This window comes from Sorex fumeus, unplaced genomic scaffold (genome assembly GCF_029834395.1).
Source record: "Sorex fumeus unplaced genomic scaffold, SorFum_2.1 ptg000072l, whole genome shotgun sequence".
In the NCBI taxonomy this organism is placed as follows: Eukaryota; Metazoa; Chordata; class Mammalia; order Eulipotyphla; family Soricidae; genus Sorex; species Sorex fumeus.
Window position 1 is genome coordinate 51,130,703 of NW_026606129.1, and position 22,437 is coordinate 51,153,139.

Here is a 22,437-nt window from a genome sequence, read left to right on the forward strand (position 1 = left end):
GCCATCTCTGATAGCCTGAACTCAGAGGTGCCTATGAGGCAGTGTCATCCACATCAGGACTGTCCTCTGAGCCTGGCCTGCGTCCAGGCAGACACTCACCGTGTAGTTGGGCGTCAGCCTCTTGATGTCATTCAGAGCCACATCAATGCCCATCACGCCCAGGATCAGCTGGTTCTAGGAGCAGAGGCAGAGGCATGGTGGTCTGCCGTGTGCTCTGTGCCATGGAAGCCCCGACAGCCTCCTAGCTTTAGGCCTCAAGCTGCTCTCACGAGCCGCAGCAGGCTTGTCTGGCCCAGGATGGCATGCACCCCCACCCTTTAGGGGAACTCTTTTTTTTTAAAATTTTTATTAGTGAAACACCATGAGGTACAGTTGTAGACTTACAAATTTTTGTGCTTCGGTTTCAATTATACAATGATCAAGTACCCATCCCTCCACCAGTGCCCATTTTCCACCACCATGGATCCCAGTATCCCTCCCACCCCCCATCCCCCCCATCCTGTAGGGGAACTCTTACCTTCTTTTCCCCTGGGCCATCCTGTGTCAGGTTGAAAACAGGGAGGGTCCCGGTCACCACTAACCCCAGCCCCTGAAGGGAGAGGAGGATGGGTCAGTCTGTAGCCAGCAGTGTATCTGACTCAAGTTTGGATCAGGGTTCACCTGTGTGGCCCCTCCTCAGAAGGGGCCTCAGGGAGTCTAGTCCTGTAGGTACCTGGGGGATGGCAGCCAGCCCCACCTGTTCCTTGCCTAGAGGCCTTACCAGCGCATCCTCATACACGTTGGTCCATTGCACCTGCTTGGCCTCCTTGCCTGCCAGCACCATGGGCCGTCCCAACACGTCTAGATATTCCTAGGGAGGGGGTCGAGGGTGGCGGTCAGGAGCTTGGCCTCTCCCACCCAAGGTTCCATTCTGCCCGCCCATTTGCCATCTCGCCACCAGGGGGCGCTCTCACCACACAGGAGCCTACGTCCCAGGTATCCAGCAGAAGCAAGAGGGGGCTTGGGAGGACACTCCCCATCCCTCCTCCCCCCACCCCATTCTCACCTGAGTGTTGATGCGGATGGCACCAATGGAAGGAATCTCAAAATAGTAACCTGTGAGGAAAGGGGACACAGAGGCAGACTTGTACCTCTGGATGTGTCTGCAGCCCTAACTTGGCCCTTGGGGCTCCTTCTCTTTAAGATGTCACTCACTCCTCCCTGGCTCATGTCCTCAGAGCTGCCTGCCATGACCCTGGCAAGTGGGAACGAAGGTCTGAGAGGGACCATGAGTCCAGGGGTCCAGGAAGCAGAGCTGGGGGGAAGGAAGGAGCCTGAGGCCGGAAGTCCCTATTCTAGGATGACAGTGGCACTCAGGGCCCACCCAGGAACAGGCCCTGTGCAGAGGGGGATGGAATGACCAGGAAACAGATGGAGGAGCAGGTAAACCAGGTGACAGATGGACAACAGACAGATGGGCAGAAACTGTTTATTTAGATGGAAGCTAGTCGGCCAGAGAGAGGGACAGACATTGCCGGGCCAGCAGCTGGACACCGCCTGAAGGGATGGGCAACTGGGCCACCAGGGCATGCCCTGCAGGACCCACGGTACCTTTGTTTGTGCAGGCCATCCACTGCAGCGGTGTCACGTCGTAGTTGTGCTGCCCCACGGAGAAGGTGAACACACGCACCTGTGTGTAGCTTGAGGTCACTGCCCCGGTGGGCCCGGACAGCCCTCCCCTCCGCTAGACCACCCCCGCCCCGGCTGCGCCTCACCGTCCGGTTGGGCCAATTGTATTTCTCAAAGACATCCTGCACACGGTCCTCACCACCGTCCGTGAACATCATGATCATCTTGTTGCAGTTGGCGCGAGTGATGTTGGACTGGGGGGGAGGTGGTCAGGGGCCCTCAGCACCTTCATTTGAGGGCCAGTTCCCCTCTGTAGGCAAGCCTGGCCCTTGCCACCCTGCTGCTACCACACACGGGCGGCCTGCTAGCCTTGTGGGCTCTAACACGGCCTGTCTGTCTCGATCTGCTGAGTGTCACCCAGCCAGGCCCTTGCCCACCCCTGGCTGCCCACTTGCCACCCCAGGGCTCACGTTCTGCAGCTGGTCGAAGGCGTACTCAAAGCCGGCCTTGTAGCCTGTGGTGCCCTTGGCCACCATGCCCTGCACGGCTTCCTTGAACACCTTCTTATTCCGCACGTTGGCTTGTACCAGGTGGGTGAAGCATGACACAGGTTGGGCCTTCTCGTTGAACTGCAGGGCCAGTGGAGGCTGGTGAGGGGTGTGTGAGGCCACCCAGGGGCAGGGGGTGGGGCGGGCCCTCAAGCCCGCTGCACTCACCGAGGCCACGTTCACGTAGTCATCGTCAGAGAGTGTGTCCAGCATCTCGCAGACGGACGTCTTCATCAGCTTCAGGGTCAGGCCGCTTACGCTGCCACTGCTGCGGGGGCCATGGAGATGCCAGGTCGGGGCGGCAGCTGCTCTGCCTTCTGCCCTCCTGCTGCTTGGCAGTCAGCTCTACCCCCTGCCCTGCCCCCCGCCCGCCAGCATTGCTCACTCACACGTCCACAATGATGACCATGTCCTTGGGCGACGAGGCCCCCTGGATGTACCTGTGGGGGAGCCTCGGTAAGGCTGGCTGATAAACGCTCAGTGCCTAGTGCCCGGCCAGATGCTATTTTTTGCACCAAGGACTCCATGTCCAAAAACAGTTCCTCCCCATGGCCCACGGGATCAGGTCCTATAGCAGATGAACCCCAAGGAGCACTGGGCAGGTGACCCAGAGAGGGCAAGAGAGAGGCCAGTCTGGGCCATGTGGGGACTGAGTTGGCAGAGGAGCAGAGGTCGGGGTGGGGGTACCACAGGAGGGCCGGGCTGCTGAGGGTGCAGATGGGTAGGACAAGAGTGGGTCAACCCCACAGGGCAGACCCCCACTCTTGGGAACCTTCCCCCCTCCCCCTCTCTCCTGGCCCAATTCCCTCAGCCCCGAAAGGGTGGTGTGTGGGGCAGCGGACGGGGGCAGAGGCAGCTGGGAGGCCTGCCCGGGTGATGGGATCCATTTTCCAGTGGCAACGATGTGTGAAATGAAAATTGGACAGAGCTGACTGCGCCCTGCTTGGAGGCCTGGAGACGGGAGGGAGGGGGCAGGCAGGAGGGGGAGCAGGGGGTGGCCCTGTCCCGCCCCTCCTGGGCGGCTCACCAGGGTCTCCTTCGGACATCGTATAGGTCTATTTTCTTGGGGGCTCGCCACGGAGTAGCTGTGGGAAGAAAGGGGGTGAGGGGCCGCTCTGGCAGCTGAGGGGCTCCGCAGGAGAGAGCACAGGACCCCTGCCACCCCATGCCCCCCATGCTGAGAGTGGGGGCAGGGGCCAGTGCCCACCTGGATAGTAGCGCGTGACCCCTGTGGCGCTGCCGAAGACCTGCCACAGCAGCGTGGGGTCCTGCCTGCGGTTCTCGATGAACACGTTCTCCAGGGCCTCCGTCCAGTTGAGCTCGTTGAGGATGACTGTGGCTGTGGGGGACGCATGTGGCTGGAGTGGGAAGTACTGGCCTGGCCCCACATGTGTCCCCAGACAGCCTCAGCGGTGCTCAGCCTCCTGCCCAGGGCTCACCAGCTCCATTAGGAGGTCTTCCTGGTCATTACCCTCTGTCCCCTGAAGTTACCAAAGAAACAGCTTGGCCGGCACTTCCGCCAACTCCCACAGGACAGGCAGGGCAGCTGTGGCTGTGGCCCCCAGTGAGGAGCCTCCCCTAGTGGCAGGGAGCTGCGACTGGGAGGTCTGTGCTCTGTGGAGCCTGCCACTGCGCCAGGGAGCTCACCCACTCAGCATGCACTCCAGGCCGTAGCCACAAGAAAGCAATTAAGGGCCCGATGATGGGGCTGGAATTATTCAGCTATTAAGGTACCTGATAAGCTGGAAGCCACTCAGCTCCATGATTAATCAACTGGGGCCAGGAGCGGGCAGGGGCGGGCGTAGGGGTTCTCAGAGGGGCAGCGGCTATGCCAAGATCCTACTCAATACCGGCGCGCACACACACGCACACACAGGCATACACGCACACATGCACGCACACGTGCATGCGTACACACATTGCACAGGAACACCTCAGCTCCTCTCCCTGTCTCAAACCAGGGATGCTCCCCCTTGGCTCAGGTCAAGCTGCCCAGCAGACTCTCCTGTGGGCACAGGCACCCCTGTGGACATGACATGAGACCCCTCCATGGGGTCGCCCCACACCAGTTACCCAGCCTCCCTTTCACTGACTTCTGGAACTGCAGGTCTGAGTTCCCTGGGAAAACCTGGGCAGCCACAAGGCCAACTTCCTTCAGTGAATGGATCCAGCCTGCAGATCCCACACCTGGGGAGACTTGGGGTGGCCAGAGGCACCCACCAGAACCTCACCCTTTCCCCACCTTGTCTGGGACAGCCCTAATCCTCCCTGCTGTGCCTGGCACAGCTCACCTGTGCTTTGTGCTCACCCGGCTCTGTGCCCCCATTAGCCCCCACACTGTTATCTCTGCCTCTGGTTTCTTTCTTTCTTCTAGGTGCTCTGCTGACATCACCCCCATTCCTAGCGAAGGTGCCCCTAACCAGTGCAAGCTGGAGAAGGCCTTCCAGAGGCCCTGTGTGATTCTCTGCACATGGAAACTTCCAGAGCAGATGACGGGTTGTGGGTAGAGATGGTCAAGATTCCCAGACTTGAAGGGCTGGATAGGGCATTTGCCTTGCACACGGCTGACCTAGGTTCGATTCTGGCATCCCATATGGTCCCCCGAGCACAGCCAGGAGTAATTCCTGAATGCAGAGCCAGGAGTAACCCTTGAGCATCGCTAGGTGTGACCCAAAAAGTAAAAAAAAAAAGATTTCCAAACTTTCTCACCTGCTTCCCCCATTTCAGCAAAAGTCACTAAGTGCTTCCCTGGAAATCTACCTTCTTTAGCAAACGAAAAGAAAGTACACCCTAATTGTACCTGAGACTCTGACTAACTCTTGGATGAGTCTAGCACCAACTTTGGGAAAGCCAGCCTAGAGGGTGCCCACACAGTCCTGGGCTCCTGTCTACAAGTGTGAGGTTTCTGCTGCCTTGTTTGCCCTCTTTGTCCCCTGAGCCCCTGTTTGCTCCTCTCTGGCCCTGAGGTTTGGTTTTCCTCAGATGACCATAAAGTAAAAACAAGCCTCATTCCTAGCCTTGGCTGTGCCTATTGAACGGTATGTGATGGTTCTGTTCCTAATTTAGAAAAGGCACTGAGCCATTTCATTTCTTTTTTTGTTTGGGGAGGGGGAGGAGACGAGGTGGAACAAACCCGGAAATGCTCAGGGGTTACTCCTGGCTTGGCACTCAGGAATTACTCCTGGTGGTGCTCAGAGGGCCATATGGGATGCTGGGGATTGAATCTGGGTTGGCTGTGTGCTAGACAAGCACCCAACTCCCTGTACTCTAGCTATGACTGATTTTCTCTTTAAGAGAAAAATAAAATTGTGCTCTGAACTATCATATACATAGTGCTGCCTGCTTAGTATGACCCCACCCCAACCTTCCCTGGCCTCAGTTTCCCCATCTACACAGGAGACTAAGAGCCAATTGCCCCAGAAGCCCCTCCAGCTGCTGTAGGATGTTCCTGACTCAGCTTTAAGAGTCCAGAGAGAAGCTGGACCTGGCGGGGGTGACCTGTAGGCTGCAGCTCTGCCCTGAGCACTAGCTGCTGGCCACGCAGGTGTGGACGCCCAACCCCACACACTCATGCACCCATGCATCCACGCACACACCATCAGACTTGGGAAACGGGGACCATGCCCCCTCAGGCAGGCGATTACAGATTTAATTAAAAGTGACACAGTAAATAAAAAACATATAAAATGTAATTTGTGTGGGTAGCGAGGGGTGACTGGGGAGGGCGGCGTGGCTCCTGTTTTAATTAGCGTGCCTGCCTGTGATAGCGCCCCTTGGCTGAGAGGGCAGGTGGCCTGCGGGAGGCTGCAGAGGGGACCAGGGCGGGGCCTCCCTCAGGACCCTAGAAGATTCCTTGTGTGCTGGAGTCTTCCCAGTAGCCCTGGGGCCTCCCCCTGCAGCCCCCTTCACCTTGTGGGCTCTTTGGATTCTTTTTTTTTTTATTGGGTGGGGGGCACACCTGGTAGTGCTCAGCGGACCATATACAGTGCTGGAATTCACACCATTGTTGTGCTTAGGACTACATGCAAGGCAAGCGCATCACCCTCTGGACTATCTCTCCGCTCCCCGGAATTCTGACACGTAGCCACCGATCCCAGGGCCTTCAGTGCTGCTGCCTGCACTCCTGCGTGGTGCCTGACTTACCAGCTCTGCATCCCCCACCTAGGAAGTGCCTCCTCTTGCTGGACTCACATCCTTCTGGCTGGAGTGACCGGGGTTACCCCTTTGTGCAAAGCTGCCTAGTTGCTAGAGCTTGAAGTCTAAAGTAATCCCATTCTTACCTCCCCACTCCCTCCCAGCCTGAGTGGGTAGAGGGGGGTAGAAGGGGGATTCTGTCTATAGAGCTGGGGGCAGGGAGGGAGCAGCTGCAGGAGCAGGCAGGGACGCGCCAGTGAGGGCAGAGCAGCATGTGTGTGTGTGTGTGTGTGTGTGTGTGTGTGTGTGTGTGTATGTGTGTGTGCGTGTGCATGTGCGTGTGTATGTGTGTGAGTCCCACGTGTGTGTGTGCCCACATGCGTGTGTGCGTGTGTTTGTGTGTGTGTGTGTGTGTGTCTGATGCATCCACCACAGGCATGCGTGTGCACAGGGCTTGGCTGGGCTTTTTCACCCGCAGAGAATTAGCATTAGACTGTGCCCATGAGTGTCTGGATGCCAGCGTGGGGGGGGGGGGTGGGCAAGTATTAGGTAAAGGTAAAGGCCCTCCCGTTGATCGTCGATTTGCTCGAGCGGGCCCAGTAACGTCTCCATTGGAGACTTTGTTGTTACTGTGTTTGGCATATTGAATACTCTCGGTAGCTTGCCGGGCTCTCCGAGAGGGGCGGAGGAATCGAACTCGGGTCGACCATGTTGGCCGCTTGTAAGGCGAACGCCCTACCGCTGTGCTATTAGGTAAGCCTTCTTTTTTTAAATTTTGCTTTTAGTCACACCTGGCAGTGCTGGGGCACCTTATGATGCCAAGGATCAAACTGGGGTTGGCCACATGCAAAGCAAGTGTCTTAACCCCTGTCGGATCTGTCCAGACCCAAGGTGAGCATGTATGACCTTGGGTGCAGGTGGGTGGCACTGGCCTGACACTGGGGTACAGCCATACTGGGCAGTGGGGGGCAGCCCCCGGAGGTGGGAAGAGCTGCTCCGGTCCATGGGGCTGCACTCACAGCCTTTGTAGATGTCCGTGGGGATCTGCACGGCTGTGTAGGAATAGTTGACCTTGTTCTTGAAGTTTGGGTCTTCAATGAAGTCCAGCCTGAGGGTGCTGGCCTTGGACCCCCTCTCCATATCCTCAGTTTCAGGGTCATCCTGTGGAAAGGGAGTCCCCGCCCCAGTAGCAATGTTAAGGCTCCAGCAGGGAGTGCTGGAATCAAGGTGACGGGGCATTTTGAGACTGTTGCAGAGAGGGGAAAGGAGAGGGAGAGAGAGAGAGAGAGAGAGAGAGAGAGAGAGAGAGAGAGAGAGAGAGAGAGAGAGAGAGAGACAGGGAGAGAGAGAGCGCCCAGGGGGTCTCCTCACCCCACCTTCCATACTCACAGATGCTGAACCCAAACTCCAGAGCCAAATCTGAACCACCCCTTCCCCACCTCCTTGGAAACCAGTTAGGGAAGGAGGCCAGGCCACTGGTGGGGAGCAGCGGGCACACAGGCCTCGCTCCAGACCCCCTTGTTCCCATGGGCCCTGCCCAGCCCCTGCAGGGAGCCCTTTGGGATCAGAACTGGGCACCCTGACCCAGCGCGGGGGAGGGGCAGCAGCCCTGCAGCAGCAGGACTGAAAGGCCCCGTTGACTTTCTAAAACGAGCTGCAGCCGTCTGACAGGTGCCAATTACGGCGTCTCTCGGCTGGGCAGGCTAGGCATGCGCCGTGTGCCCCCGCCCACCACCACGGCTGGCAGGAGCAGGTCTGCCACTACAGTGGCGGATGCCGCAGCCGAGTGGGGTGGGCAGGCCCAGTGCAGGTGTGCAAGGGGGAAGGGAAGAGAGGTACGGGAGGAAGGAGACGCGGAGCCTGAAGCAGACAGAACCTGGCGGCTTTGTGCCCTGGGAGGAAGGGACAGAAGCAGTGGAACCCGCCACAGGCTCCCTCACTGCCCACCCCCCCACGCCAGTGACTTATGCTTCACCCCAGGCTCCTTTGGGTCCTGCCCTTGTTTCTGCCTCCAGGCACTGCTCAGCCCGTCTTGCCTGGGTGACTGTACAGGATGGTCCCCCCACCCAGCCAGCAGTGCTCTCCCTTCCCCAGGAGGGCTCTGGGTTCACTCAGCCTGGGGGAGGTGGGGGGATTCTTGCCGCTTGGGAGCTCAGAGGGGCCTGCAGCAAATACCCTCTCCACCTCTGGGCGATGTTCTACAGCAACCCCTTGCCATCCGCTGCTCTGACCGCCCCAGCCCTCGGCCCCGGGGACCCCGCCAAAGCCCTTGGATTTGGGAAAAAGCTGGGGGTGGGGTGGGGGCAGCCACCAAGCACGGAGGCCGGGGCCGGATGGAGCAGGGAGCCGCCACCTCTGCGTGGCGCCACTCACGTTCTGGAGGAGCAGGAGGCGCGGGAGAAGAAAGCCTCGAAATGTCAGCGGCACATGAAGGGCGGTGGGAAATTTAATCTCCCAACTTTCCCAACTAATGTGACATTTGGATTCCGTTCTGATAAGCTATCAGCTGGCGAACTTTTTCTTTCCTTCTCTTCCCCCCCACCCCCACCTTCTGGCTGGCAATTTAAAAGTAAATGGTCTAGAAAGATCTCTAACTGTACCTCTGGCAAAGATTAAAAAACAAAAAACAAAAAACCCAAAAAACAACACAACAAGCAGGGGAGTCGGCAAATGTGTTCCTGATGCTACTTATATCCAGGCCTGGCTCCAAGACCTCCAGCCCTGACCAAAGCCCACCACGTGCTGGAGGGGGGCAGGGAGGGGCACGGGGGGGGTGCTGCAAGCGGAGGGGGTGCAAGGAGTCAGGGGTTGGGGATCTGGATCTAGTTTGGGGCTGCTGGGAGCAGGAATTCAGGATGTCCTGGTAGGAGGCTGGGCACAGCTTGGCCAAGGAGCCCCCCAGTGGGCCGAAGCCACCCCCAGACTCAGAGGCTTTATGAGCGGGCAGCCGCAGTCTCCTGGTTTATATTTAATGCACTGATTGCTAAAATTACAGCCCGCTGCTGAGGGGGGTAAGGAATTAGATTCAGGGTCTAATTAAAGGTTCGCTCTTCATTTGAATTTCAGATTCCAGCTTTAATTTTAGCAACTTCTCTGGGAGCCATGGAGGCTCAGCTAGGCCGACGCACACCTGCTTTAGCCCCGCCCCTCCTCCTCAGGGCCCTGCCCCTCCACCCCCTCCCCTAGGGTCCTCCAAGCTAGCCTAGTGCCAGGGGCCCCTAGAGGGATTCTGCTCAAGTCTGCCTGGCTTCTGCGGTCGCTGCATGCTCTGCTCACCCCAAGAGGTCCCCCACCCTCAATCGCTGGTTGATGGGAGAAGACAGGTCTGCGGGGGGGGGTTTCGCACCAGCCAGTGCAGGTCCAGTGGTCTACTGTTCTGTCTGTGGGGGCCACAGCCTACTCCGAGGGTCCTGCACCTCGGGAGGTTCCTATTGCCTCAGCTGGTGCCCCCACTCCCCAAGATATCACACATGGTTCACCTGAGTCCTCTGGTTAAGGGACTTCCCTGGGAGGCTCAAGTCCATCAGCGACACAGGCGGGAGGGCAGCGCCACTCTGGGCTCCGTGTGGGACCCCTCAGCTGCAGCAGGGCCCTCCCCTCCATCTGAGGAGTGGGCACAGGGCCGGGCTGCCACTGCCTCTGCTGCCTGGGGTGCACGGACGCTCAGGGCCAGCAGGGGTGGGGTGGGAGGGCACGTGTGAGACTGGGGCTCCCTTCCCCACCTCAGAGACACCTGGACAACGCTGCCCTTGGCTTCCTGCCCTGACCCCACATTGCTCCCTCCCCTTGTCCTTCCTACACCCCAGCTGACCTGGAGGAGGAGGGTGGGGGCTGGGAGTGCCCCAGCCTGGAGGGGTGAGGCCTCAAGGGAATCGTGGGTGGTGTGGGCTGGAGGTTGTGGGGGGGTGGGCCACCCCAGTTCTGCAGGACTGGGCTCTGAGTCTGAACACCCCTTTATGGCTAAGGACTGGGGAGTGTGTCTTTGCCAGGTGGGGACACTCACCAGCTCAGCGTCAGCCTTGGCATCGTAGTATAAGATGTCTTCCTCCTGGTGGGCAAGAGAGAGACCTCAGCCCTTACTTCACGGTCTCCGGCAGCCTGACCCCGCACCCTGGGCTGCCACCAGGGAGAGCTGTATGAGTCACACCTGCAGTGCCCCCCTTGCACCCCGCCAGGATCATATGGGGGGCCTCCCAGAGTCCAGTGCCGGGGTCCCTGGCTCACGGCCCACTGGGAGACTGCTGTGAGGCGTCCTGTGTGCAGAGGCGGGACCAGGATGAGGAAGACGGAAGCATCCGAGTGTGGGGAAGAGTGAAATAATGACTCGACACTGCATCTTCCAATTTCTTCTATTAAAAAGCCTGCTCATTACGGGCATGTACTTATTAATTATCTGTGATTTGTTGTGAAATACAAGGGGGTTTACACAACAGGAGCGGCAGACAACAGAACCCGGCCCCCGCGCCGCCTCAGGCCCTCGGCTGCCGGCGCTGCCCCTCCCCCTCCCCCCAGCCCTGCTGCCCGCCTGGGTTCTGGGCCATCTGCACGTCATAATCACCGGCCACCCCAGGGACCCGTAACACAAACGGGCTAATTTCCTGTTTAATGATCTTTAATCAGAACTGAGCACGGCTGACAGAGGCCGCCAGAAGGTGAACCTGGTGGCATCAAGTGCCGTCCGCTCAGCAGAGGCCGCCCTGTGCTGGCCCCCATGGCCCCGTGGCCAGTAGGGGGGCCAGGCCCAGGATCTGAGTCACTCCTGGGGTGCCACAGCAGGGTTCCCACGCCAGACCTGCGGCGCGGAGCTGGCGACCCTGTGCTCTGTTTCTTTGTGGTTGCCAAATGGGGTGATGACCAAGTGGAACCTCCAAGGCCTGGCACATGGTGAGCAGAGAGGCCACAGCACAGTGGACAAAGCTGTCTTGGTCACCCACTGTCTCAGCCTGGCTGGGCCCCAGGTTCTGTGTGACCTCAGGGCGGTGCTGTTCCCTCTCTTGAGCCCGGCCTCCTCCTGCTGCTGGGAGGAGCTGGCCACAGTGCCCCACTGGGCCTGAGGCATGGGTCCCAGATGGTCTCCCTCAGAGATCTGGGGTGTGGGTCTTTGGCTGTACCTGGATGCATAGTCCTCGCATTCTACGACACTGAATTCTTCTTTATTTTTTTTTCTTTTTGGGTCACACCTGGCGATGCTCAGGGGTTACTGCTGACTTATGCACTCAGGAGTTACTCCTGGCGGTGCTCGGGGGACCATATGGGATGCTGGGAATCAAACCCGGGTTGGCTGCGCGCAAGGCAGACGCCCTACCTGCTGTGCTATTGCTCAAGCCCTGCAACACTGTCTGGCAATAGGCTCGCAGAGATAACAACCTCTTATTCCCCGTCTGGTGCTGCGGTAGAACCCGGAGCTCCCGCAGGCAAAGGCTCCAGCGCTTTCAGCCCTCAGGGGCCCCAAGACCACAACTTCTTGCTGAACCAAGGGTCAAAGGCCAGTTTTGGTCCCTGGGGTCATCTTCTGTGCCCACATCTGGGTTGACAGCCCGCAACCCCAGTCCCAGGGGGATGAGAGACTTGGCACCCTCGCTCTGGCTGCTTGCCAGACTCATCTCCACCCCCACCACCACCCTCTAGTCCCAGAGGGCTGGAGCTCAGGTGGGCACCCGGGAAGGGGCTGAGCAGGGCCCGGCTCTGGGGTGCTTGGCCTTCCCCTGCGCGCGCCTCTGACCAAAGTACGTAATGAAAGCTGACATCACATCAAACACAATAAGGAGTTTCGGTTGATGAAGATCATTCCTGAACACACAAACCCATTAAACCGAGGGGGAGAAATATCAATTCAACACACTCGCTGGCGAAAAGAAAATGTGATTTGTTATCTAAAAGGGGGTTATAAACATGGTTCTGATGCTCTTTCCCTTCATAATGAAAACAGGCGGGCGTGGTGGGAGGACTGCAGATGAGAATGAGAACGCGGGGCTGCATCCCCCAACTTTGGGGGCAGGCCTTCTGCAAGGACGCGAAAGGGTGCGGGTGGGGGTGGGTGGTGGTGTCCTGCCTGCAGTGGGCTGTCCCTGGGGCACCTGGAACTCATACAGGCCTCCAACGCCCCTGACAGCCCTGCGGCTCCCCTGCTTCCTCTATCCGTCCTGCCATCTCAGGAGCTCAGCTGAGGGTCAGATACTGGGACAGGGGGAATATGGAGAGCGTGGCTCGTGCCTCACAGGAGGCTTTTCTGCGTCCTGCAGACTGTGGGACGGCTCAGGATTCAGCTCCTTGCTCTTCAGGGGCTCAGGTACACATGGCTGCACTGATCTCTAGAGACCTGGCCCAGCCCCTCCTTGGCAGGGAGAGCAGCCTGGGAGGGTGCACGGCCACAGCACGGAAGCCCATTGTCAGCAGCTGGCGGTGGTGGCAGGATGGGGCCAGCACACTTGGGACGCAGGGTCCCTGCAGAGGCTACCTTGTGTGTGCTTTGGCCTCTGCAGTGCCCAGTATCTATACCAGGGCCCCGCCCACTGGATGGACAGGGTCCTGTGCCACCTGCAGGCCGTGGGAGGGGCTTGGCAGTGGGTCCTGGCCTCAAATCCTGACTGGAACCTACAGATACTGGGATGCTGAGCACGGAGTGAAGACCCCATTCACATGGGGATGCCTGGAGGTAACTCCATCTCTCAGGAGGCAAGGACATTTCCTGCAGCCCTCAAGAGGAGGGACCTGGGGACCTGGACTCCCCTTATCCAATCAGGAAGAGGGGGTATGAAGAGGACAGGGCTTTCCTGGGGACTGTAGCCTATCCCCAGTGGGGTCTCTGTGTGTGCACCCCCCTCCCCCCACAACCCAATGGCAGGGCTGGGGTGGGAGGGCGTCCCGCTGAGTGGGGGCACACCACAGACCCTTGCTCCAGCTGCCTGACACTTTAGCCTCAATTTTCCCAAGCTGAGGAAGAGGAACACCCCCCCTAGCCCCCAATGCACACCTGCCCCTGGGGACATGGGCGGAAGGGCTGAGTCAGATGACACAGTCTCTCTGTAGCCAGAACAGTGGGAGACAGTGTTGACAGTTGGGGCTTGGGGGGTTAATGACATGGGGTGAGTGGGGGGAGAGAAGGGAAGGTGACTCCGGAGGGGTGACCAGACTTTGCACAAGGCCAGCACTAGCCGGCTTCAGAGTATGTTTTCTGAGAGAGCTGTCTGGCTGCAGACCTTAGTCCAGGGTCTGCTGGGCCATCACCTCTGGCCTGGCCTCCACTGCCTGCTCTGGAGTTCCTGGCAGAGCCCCTTCTCCCCACAGCCTCAGTCTCCCCTTGCATGCTCCTGGTATGGGACCACCTCCCTCCTTACCCTTCCCGAAGCTCCAGCATTGACGCAGAGGCTGGGGGCAATGGCTTCCCTTGCATCTCCCAGCCCTGATCTGGCCCAGCTCCTCCTGGGGACACTGCTGGGGTCAGATAATGCTGGCATGACGGAGAGCCGGCATCAGGCTGTGTCCAGCAGGTGAGCATCTCCACCTACTCTAACTGTCCAGGCATCAGGATACCTGCTGCCTCTCTGTGCTTCCCAGATGTCCCTTTGCCTGGGGACCACGGCCTGTGGTCACTGGCTCCCTGCTCTGCCATGCCAGAGGTCTGGGGTCTTGGCCTGGAACTTCATATCCAGACAGTGCCTTGCTTTCCTACCCCTACCTGGGGCCTGTGGGCTCCAGGACCCCCAAGTCCCAGCCTGGTGCTGAGGGAATCTGGGTGAAGGTGGGGACGCTTCCTGTCAACCAAGCAGCAGAACCCAACAGCCTGGCCCCATGGCCATCTGTCTCCTCTGTGTTTGGAATTCTGGGGCAACTCTCAGAAGTAAGAAGTCAGCATCTGCTGGTCACTCTGTCCTCTGGACCCCTGGCAGGGCACACAGTTGGGTGATGGGCAACTAAGTCAGGCTAGAGGAGCCTTGAGCCGGCCAGGGCAAGGGATGCCAGGCAAGCACCTTACCTGGACACTGTTCACCACGGAGGCCACAAAGGTGGGTATTTTGGATAGTGTGGGCCAGAGAAAGGAGGGCAGAGGCCCAGCCCTCTGGCAGAGGGTGGTATCTAGGGCATTCCTGGGAGAGAGCGCCCAGAGGACGGGCCCGCTGTGGAGTCTGGGGAGGGAGCAAGGGTTTGTCTCCCTGGTTGGGGAGGAATGTGGGCCTCGTATCCTGTACCTGCTCTTTATCCTTGTCCTGGGAAGGTGGGCGAGGGAGGTACTCAAGGTCCCTGAAGGTCACAGGGAAAGACTTGCTTTCAAGGGGGGTGTGCCAGGGAGAAAGACAACTTCCCTTCCCAGTCCTAAGTCGTCATTCCCCTTTCCCCAGTCTGGACAGTCCCCAAGGGCGGCTGCCGCCAGCTCTCCTCTTGCTGGGCTGCCAGGCCATTCGCACAATGCCTCCAGCCGGCAGCGTGGATGCCACAGCTGACCCTGTGCTGGGAAGGGGGCTGGTTATGGCTCCACCCTGCCTAAGCAGCCGGAGGGACTGATGACAGGGAGGCCACTGACGGACTGAGCAAGGGCAGCAGGGCTGGGGCATCTCTGGTGGAGCCTGGGGGACACGGGCCAACAGGAGGGGCTGAAATGGAAAGGGCAGGAAAGCTAGGTGGATGATAGTTTTTTCTTTCCAATATGTTTTTATTTTGGGGGGTGTTGGGTCACACTCAGTGGTGCACACGACTTACTCTTGGGTCTGTGCTCAGGGATCACTCCGAGTGGTGTTTGGGGTACCATATGGGGTATTGAACCTGGGTCCGCGGCATGCCAGGCAAGCACCTTACCTTTTGCACTACCTCTCCAGCTTGCTCTATCTCCTATTTTCTAGTTCCTGTACTTGCTCTGCACCCTTGTCCTGGGAAGGTGGGTGAGGGAGGTCCTCAAGGTCTAGAGAGGGAGGAGCTGATGGGCTGGGCAGGGCATAGCCTCACTGGGACCAGTCGGGCTCAGGAGAGACAGGGTGGAGGGATGGTGCTGTGTGGAGCCTAGGGGGCGGGGAGGGATGCACAAGAGGAAGAACAGCCAGAACTAGGGCTCTGCAGCTGAGGAGCCCGGCAGGGGTTACCTGCAGGCAGGAACATGGATGAGCTGGCGGCTGCCATCCCTGGCTCTGGGCAAGGGGCTGATGAGGCACAAGACCCAGTGATGGGCCTCTGTTGTAAGGAGGAAAAAGGGCAAGGCTCTGGGGTGGGCGATGGCTTAGGGAGTCCTGTGCTCTTGGGAATACTCGAGCAACCCAGGCCAACTGTGCTCTGCAGGCAGCAGAGAGAGCCACATCGGCAAGGTGTGCTGAGTCCAGGCTGGCCTGAGGTTTGAACAAACTGATGGGGGTCTGGATCATAGGCATGAACTTCCCACACCTGAGAGCCTGCTGGTAAGTGCCTGTTCCCAACAGGTAAGCTCAGGTAAGAGGGGGGGTCTACCACTCTGTCCCCATGTGCTTGTCAGTTAAACAGGATGAAATCTCATCATCTCTTGATGCCAGGCCGAGAGCCAATCAGGGTCTGCCCCTGCCCCTTTGTTGGGCTCTGGAGTCCTGGCACTGGGAGTGTTTTGTCCTGGCTTGAGCAGAGACTGTCTGCGCCCCCAAGTGGCAGGACTGCTGCTGTGGAGAACAGTGGGTCCTGCCAAGGGGTTTGGTCCTGGGGTTCCATCACCGTTGGTAGTAAGTCTTGGAGAAACCTGCCTCAGTTTCCCTTTTAGCTTACTGTGACTCTGAGATGTGGCCAAAGAGAAAGGGTGCAGAGCTGGAGCGATAGTACAGTGTTGTAAGGCGTTTGCCTTGCATGTGGTTGACCCGGGTTCGATTCCCAGCATCCCATATGGTCCCCCGAGCACTGCCAGGAGTAATTCCTGAGTGCAGAGTCAGGAGTAATGCCTGTGCATCGCCGGGTGTGACCCAAAAAGCAATAAATAAATAAATCAAAATTCAAAGAGAAAGGGTGCAGAAACCTTTGCAGCCACTGCCCACAGCAAATGCAGCGACCTGAGTTTGTGAGGGATGCCTGGGGTGCGGGCTGGGGGTCAGTGGCTCAGCTTCCCTCCTGCACGTCTGGCCACGCTACTCACTCTCCAGACGGTTCCAACTATATCAGTACTCACGCCTCCGCTCCACTGCGGGGAGGTGAGGATTCTGTGGCAGTGGCAGCTGGTCCCCTCAGTTCTGTGGCTGTGCAGGCCTGATCCCAGTCTGGGGGCCTCCCGGGGTGGGGGGAGGATGGGGCCCCCACATTCCATGGTGCTTCCTCCCCACTTGTCCTTGGAGCTGGAAAGCCAAGCTCGTGTCCCCACTTCTTCTGAGCGGGGGGTGGGGGGAGGGAGAGCCAAATGCTGGGATCCACTCAGGCCTATTCTTCCCCTTAACCATGTCCTCACTGAGGACGCACCTGCCTGCAGCTCAGGGTTGGGGGGGCAGCCCAGCGTGGGCGAGGAAGGGTGCGGCGTGGCATGCTACATCTCTCGCTCTCACGGGCCCTGAGAGTCTGACTTTTTTTTAAAAGCTAGAGTCAGCAGCTTTTAAATATCTCTTTTTTTGGGACATGCCTGGCAGTGTTGGGGGCTACTTCAGGCATTGTGCTTGAGGGGTTGTCCTGGGGGGCCATGTGGTGGCAGGGATCCAGCCCATGAAAAGTCTGTGCTCAGGCCCCGAGCTACCTCCATGGCCTTAGAGTATCTGCTTCCTCATCAAACCAGACGAGAGGCTTCTTCTTTCTTCTTCTTTCTCCCCACCTCCCTGCCCTCACCCAGCAGTGCTCACTCCTGGCAGGCTCAGGGGACCATACGGGGTTCCAGGGATTGAACCCGGATTGGCCAAGTGCAAGGCAAGCACCCTACCTGCTGGGCTATCTCTCCGGTCCCAGTCTGATAACAGGCTTCTTACCTTGGCATCTTAGCCTCTCTGCCCTCCTGCCAGGAGCCTGCAGCCCTCGGAGAGGGGAAAGGCTCAACTCAGACCTGCAGGAACATACTAATAAACCTGATTCTGGCTGCAGAGGAGCGGAGAGGGGGTGCCCTCTCCAGTGCCCCTCCAGGCCAGCATGCTGAACTTCACCCCAGGACCTCTCCTTCACTGCCAAGGGACACCAGCTTTGGGGAACACTCCTTAAAGTAGCCTGTCGGGGAACACTGTGGCTCCTCTAGGGCAGAACAAGACGTTCCCCGATCCCAGCAGATAGGGGAGCCTGAAAGGTACACTGAGTGTTGGGTTCCTAGCTCCATTCCAGACAGACCTTGGTGCCCCTCAGCGGGTCAGGGCAGTGCATCACCCCCCCCCCCCCCCGCCCACACACACACACACCCACTCCCCACTCGCAGGGGACCGGGAAGGGTCCTGTGATTCTTACTTTGATGTTGTCCTGCCAGCGGTGGGATTTCTGGAAGTTCTCAGCAGCATCAGCCAAGTTCTGAGGGAGAGAGCACAAGGAAGAGAGTCATGAGGAGGGCCAATGTCTGCCCCGAAGCCTTTTATTATTTTCATTGTGTTATTATTATTATTATTTGCTTTGTAGGAATCAAACTCAGTACCTCCCACACTGTCTAGCTGAGTCCCATGCCTATCCCTAAGCCTTTTATATTATTATTATTATTATTATTATTATTTTATTTTGGGGCCACACCCAGCTGTGCTCAGGGCTTACTCCTAGCTCTGCATTCAGGGATCACTCCTGGTGGTGTTGGGGAAACATATGGGGTGCTGAGGATCGAACCCGGTTTGGCCGTGTGTAAGGCAAGCTCCCTACCCTCTGTACTATGGCTCTGTCCCAGCCCCTTTTATTATCATTTGTGCATGGGGCGGGGGGAGTTGGGCCATACCCTGCTGTCCTCAGGGATTACTCCTGGCTCTGTGCTCAGGATCACTCCCGGTGGGGTTCAGGGACCATATGCCATGGAGATCAGACAGGGTTGGCAAGCAAGCACCTTACCCACTGTACTATTGCTCTGGCCCCCGCACCTGCTTTTCTGGGTTCCATTCTCTGCCTGATTCCACCCGGTTTGCTCCTGGGTCTACTCACCCCCAATCTCTGGCCTCACCACAGGACCTCAGGGCCAGCTATTCCTGGTTGCCTCCCACATAATTTCTCTAATTCTGGCCCCTTCGGAGCTCCTGGCTACCTTCCCGGGGTGACCCTCAGGCCCACCTGAGCTCACTATACTGGCATGGATCCTGGTGCCTGGGACTGCTGTGCCCACAGTTCCAGCCTGCTTCCATGCAGACCACCTCCTGTTCCACCCTGTCAGCCGCTCTCCATGTAGCTCCCGCCTCACCGTTGTCCTTTGCCATCTACTTATCCTCCACATGGCATTTGGACTTTCAAAACATGGGCCGAATTCTGTGCCCCCCAAACTCACCAGCTGCTCTGCACATAAAGAGTGAAGCTTTCCTGAACCCCCAGGCCTACCTGTGCCTTGCTCTGTCCCTCTACGTGCACCCTGGAACTCTCAGCAGGGACTTCGACACTGCACCCTGACCTCAGACCTGGGGATGTACCTGCAGCCGTGTCCTCAGTGACATTTCCTGCCACAGTGTTGACGAACTTTGAGGGGTGAGCCCTGGGCAATCAGTGCACCCCCCCAAGGGTGTTCCCTTGCCACATTAAAACGGCCTTATAAGGCTGCAACTGGGCCAGGGCCTTGAGGAGCTCTCCTGCCCCGCCTCTGCCCTGGCCTGGGAGTACCGACAACTTCCTGCTCTCAGAGCTTGCTTCTGACCCTGGGATTCCCAGGCCCCATGAACATGGGGGCTGCTGGCCCCGCCAGCTTCCAGGCATCACCCCCCTTCCCAGCTCCTTGAACTCATAGAGGCGCCCCTGAGGGTTCCAAGGCCTGGGTCAGCCCGCTGACTCGTGAATAACGGAGTTGCAATAGCCACAGCGAAAGGATTACTTTTAATCCTCAGTAACGATCAAGCCATTATTATTTTTTCGGTGTTACAGATCAATCAGTCCATCCCCGGGCGCTGGACGTGTGGAAACTGCTAAACACGCAGCCTGGTGGTGCGGGGGAAGGGCAGCGGCAGCTGGATGGGGCTGGAGGGAGCAGGCCAAGGCAGGCTGGGGGTGGGGTGGGGGGAGGCGGGTGGGACAAGAGGTGGGGGATTGGGAACCCCCTACTCAAAGGCTTAAGTTGTGAGCCTGGCCTAGATTCAAGTCTGACTTCCTTGAGCACATGCCCCCCTCTCTCCCCACAGATACCACGCTGGGCCTCAACTTTCTGCCTTTGATTGGAGAGTGACCATCCCCCTCAGGGGATGGGGAGGATGAGGGGGAGGGAGGATCTTAGGCAGCCCCATAACTCCAAACCTGGGAAGCTGCCCATAGTGGCCTGTGCCCTGCAGCTCCTGCCTCTCCTGTGGGGGCGGGGGTCCCTGAAGGTCTGGGTGGAAGAGAAAACTGAGGCCCAGAGATGAAGAAAGAACACCCCAGGGCCCTGCCTGGCTGGGGGAAAATGCTCTTCCTTCCTGTTCTTGACCCCAAATGCCTGTTCCCGAAACCCCCGGCTCCCCGCCCTCCAGTCTGGTTCTGCTCTGAAGACCTTTCTCATTCTGGCCCCCCAAGTCCCCCACTTCCGTGGTTTCTTGCCACTCACCTCTGGCCTGGTTTATTGCCCCCATCCAGGACATCTTCACTTAAACCGCTCCTCTCTTCCTCCCACACCCTGACTCCTGCCACGCCCCATCTTTCCCATCACAGTACAAGGGAACCCTCAACCAAGCCTTCTCTCTCCCTAGAGCTCTGTGCTGGGCGTGGCCTTCTCTGCTAATTGCTGAGCTGAGAGCCAGGGCCAGGCACACAGTAGGTGCATAAAGGAATGTCTGCTCAATTGAGGTCAGTGTCTGTGACCTGGGAGCAGCGTGGTGTGACCCCCAGGTGTGCGAATGAACCCCGAATCCCTCTGGGTCTCTTCTCCTCCTCTCCCAGGGGTTTGGGCTGCCTGGGAGGGGAGGGTGGTTCACCCGTCTAGGCCCGGCAGTGGAACCATGGTGGAATGGCTGAGCCGGGCTGCTCGCGGCCAGGTCCATCACGAGAACAGCGGGCATTTCAGATGCAATTATCAGGAGTTTCACTTAACAATCAATTTCTCTCAGCTCTGCGAACTGTTCTTAGAGGAAAAGGCAAGAAAGAGGAGGGCTGGTAGTGTGCTGGGCGAGGGACAAAGCTCCCCCGGGGAGCAGCTCCCCACAGACTCCTTCAAATTTCACTAAGTTAAATTGCTGTGGAGCTGAGAGGCAGACGATGAACCTGAAATGAGGGACCTGGGGCCACAGTGGGGGCCCCTCAAAGGCCAGATCCTGGGGAGGGGCTCTGCATGCCGGGAGGGGTAGGGCTAGAGCGGGGGCTGGAATCCTTGATTTCTCCATCCTCTTTGAGACCACACTTACCCAGGCAGGGGGCCCTCACTTTCCTTTGCCACCCCCGTCCCCCAACTTCTGCCCCCTTCCACCTGACCGCTCCTCCCCACCAGCCAAGCCTGGCCGGGCCTGGACAGCAATGACCCATCAATCAGGATTTGCTCGATGCTGTCCAGAGGGAAGGGCTGTTACGGCTGTTTGGGACTTAATTAGTGGAAGCTACTCCCTCTTCCAAGAGGACAGGAGAGGCTTAGGATGAAAGGCGCTGAACCTGTGGGGCGCCGGATATTGAGATCTGGGCTGGGGATACTGAGATCTGCAGCTGTGTTGGGGGCTTGATGGTGGAAGCCAGAGGCGGTGAGTCCCAGCCCCGAGAACACTCCCCAAGGGGCTACAAGGAGGATGGGGAGACACCAGATGTGGGCTAGCACCTGCCTGGGTACTGCCCGTCCAACACGGAGTCCTTCCTGCCCTTCTCACAGCAGTGATGACAGATGGGAACCTTCATTTCCCTAAATCACAGTGCAAGGACTGGGGTTCAGGACATTCATGCCACTGTCCCAGGCCGCTGATGAAGAAGCAGTGGAGAGGCAACAAATTCAGGCCTACCTCACACAATGCCCCCAGGGGGCACCACTGAGCACCCAGCCTGTGAAAAATAGTAAAACCTCAAAACAATTCAGGTCTGCCCAGGCTATTGGGCTGTGGGTCCACTGGGTCCACTGGGTTGGGCTCTGGCTCTTCTCCAGGAGAGGGTATCCATCACTCAGGTCTTCACGGATGATGCTCAGAGCCCACTCCCCAACGCTGGTGTCACTGGGCCTAGACCCTAGCAGGGATTAGCACCAGAGTGCCCTAAAGCCTCTGCCCCGCCCCATCTTTGCCGCCATCGCTTCCTCCTGCACCCGTCTCCCCCCCACCCCGCGGGTCCTGTATTAGCTCTGTATTGTGCACTGATAGATACTAAATACAGATTTCCAATTTCCAGAGCTGTTATGGTCTAATGAGTAAATAATATACATATTTAAAACTGTCTAAAAACATATCTGCATAATTAAAATATCTGCATAATAATGAAGCAAGATGCAGCTTAGCAAGTAGGGAGCTGGAGGCCCCAGGGCTGACAATAGAGCAAGGCATGCAGGTGGGGGTGAGGGCTGATCTCGTAAGGCCTCCTTCCTACCATCTCCACCTGAGGGGGCTTGTGTCTGTCTATCCGATATCTGCTCCAGGCAGGTGCCACGGCATCAGGGACCACAAGATTCCCAGTTTGGCTCTGACCCTGCAAGGACGGGCGGGGGGGGGGGGGCGGGGAGCCACATAGCCAGGTGCCCCGCCGCCCCCCCTCCCCCCACCTGGACTCTCTGGCAGGTAACTCTGCTCCCTGATGGGCAGGACCAAAGGGGCCGGACAGAGAGGCTGAGCAGAACATGTGACTTGCACAGGACATGTGGCAGACTGCCTGGGGTCCTGACTTCCTGCCAGGCACACTGGGCACTTGCCCATTACCAGGTCTCCTGGACACTGCCACTTGGCCTTGCCCTTTGGGTCTCTCCCCCACCCCCCTCTCTCTTTTTAGCTTTTGGGCCAACCCAGTAGTGCTTAGTCTTGGCTCTTCACTAAGGAATTACTCCTGATTGTGCTCGGGGGACCACATGGAGTGCCAGGGATTGAACCTGGGTCGGCCATGTGCAAGGCAAATGCCCTTCCCACTGTATTATTGCTCCAGCCCCTCCCTTCTTTTGAGGCACCTTCTTGTACCCCTTCCTGTATCATGCTGCACACCCTAA

The 22,437-nt window shown here is 58.4% G+C and overlaps 1 protein-coding gene across 8 annotated transcripts in view; it reads right to left on the minus strand.

Moving 5' to 3' along the window:
• The window catches only part of CACNA2D2 (calcium voltage-gated channel auxiliary subunit alpha2delta 2), a 135,290-nt gene that overhangs the window by 13,586 nt on the left and 99,267 nt on the right, over positions 1–22,437 (minus strand). For all 8 annotated transcript variants that reach the window (XM_056128995.1, XM_056128999.1, XM_056128996.1 and 5 more), the window contains exons 4-17: positions 17,643–17,702; positions 10,294–10,338; positions 7,310–7,451; positions 3,364–3,495; positions 3,184–3,241; positions 2,546–2,596; positions 2,325–2,424; positions 2,079–2,237; positions 1,755–1,862; positions 1,591–1,669; positions 1,046–1,095; positions 761–850; positions 518–589; positions 100–174 (exon numbers count right to left, since the gene is read on the minus strand). In XM_056128995.1, the coding sequence (XP_055984970.1) occupies positions 100–174; positions 518–589; positions 761–850; positions 1,046–1,095; positions 1,591–1,669; positions 1,755–1,862; positions 2,079–2,237; positions 2,325–2,424; positions 2,546–2,596; positions 3,184–3,241; positions 3,364–3,495; positions 7,310–7,451; positions 10,294–10,338; positions 17,643–17,702 (1,221 nt within the window). The remainder of the gene's footprint in view (positions 1–99; positions 175–517; positions 590–760; positions 851–1,045; positions 1,096–1,590; positions 1,670–1,754; positions 1,863–2,078; positions 2,238–2,324; positions 2,425–2,545; positions 2,597–3,183; positions 3,242–3,363; positions 3,496–7,309; positions 7,452–10,293; positions 10,339–17,642; positions 17,703–22,437) is intronic.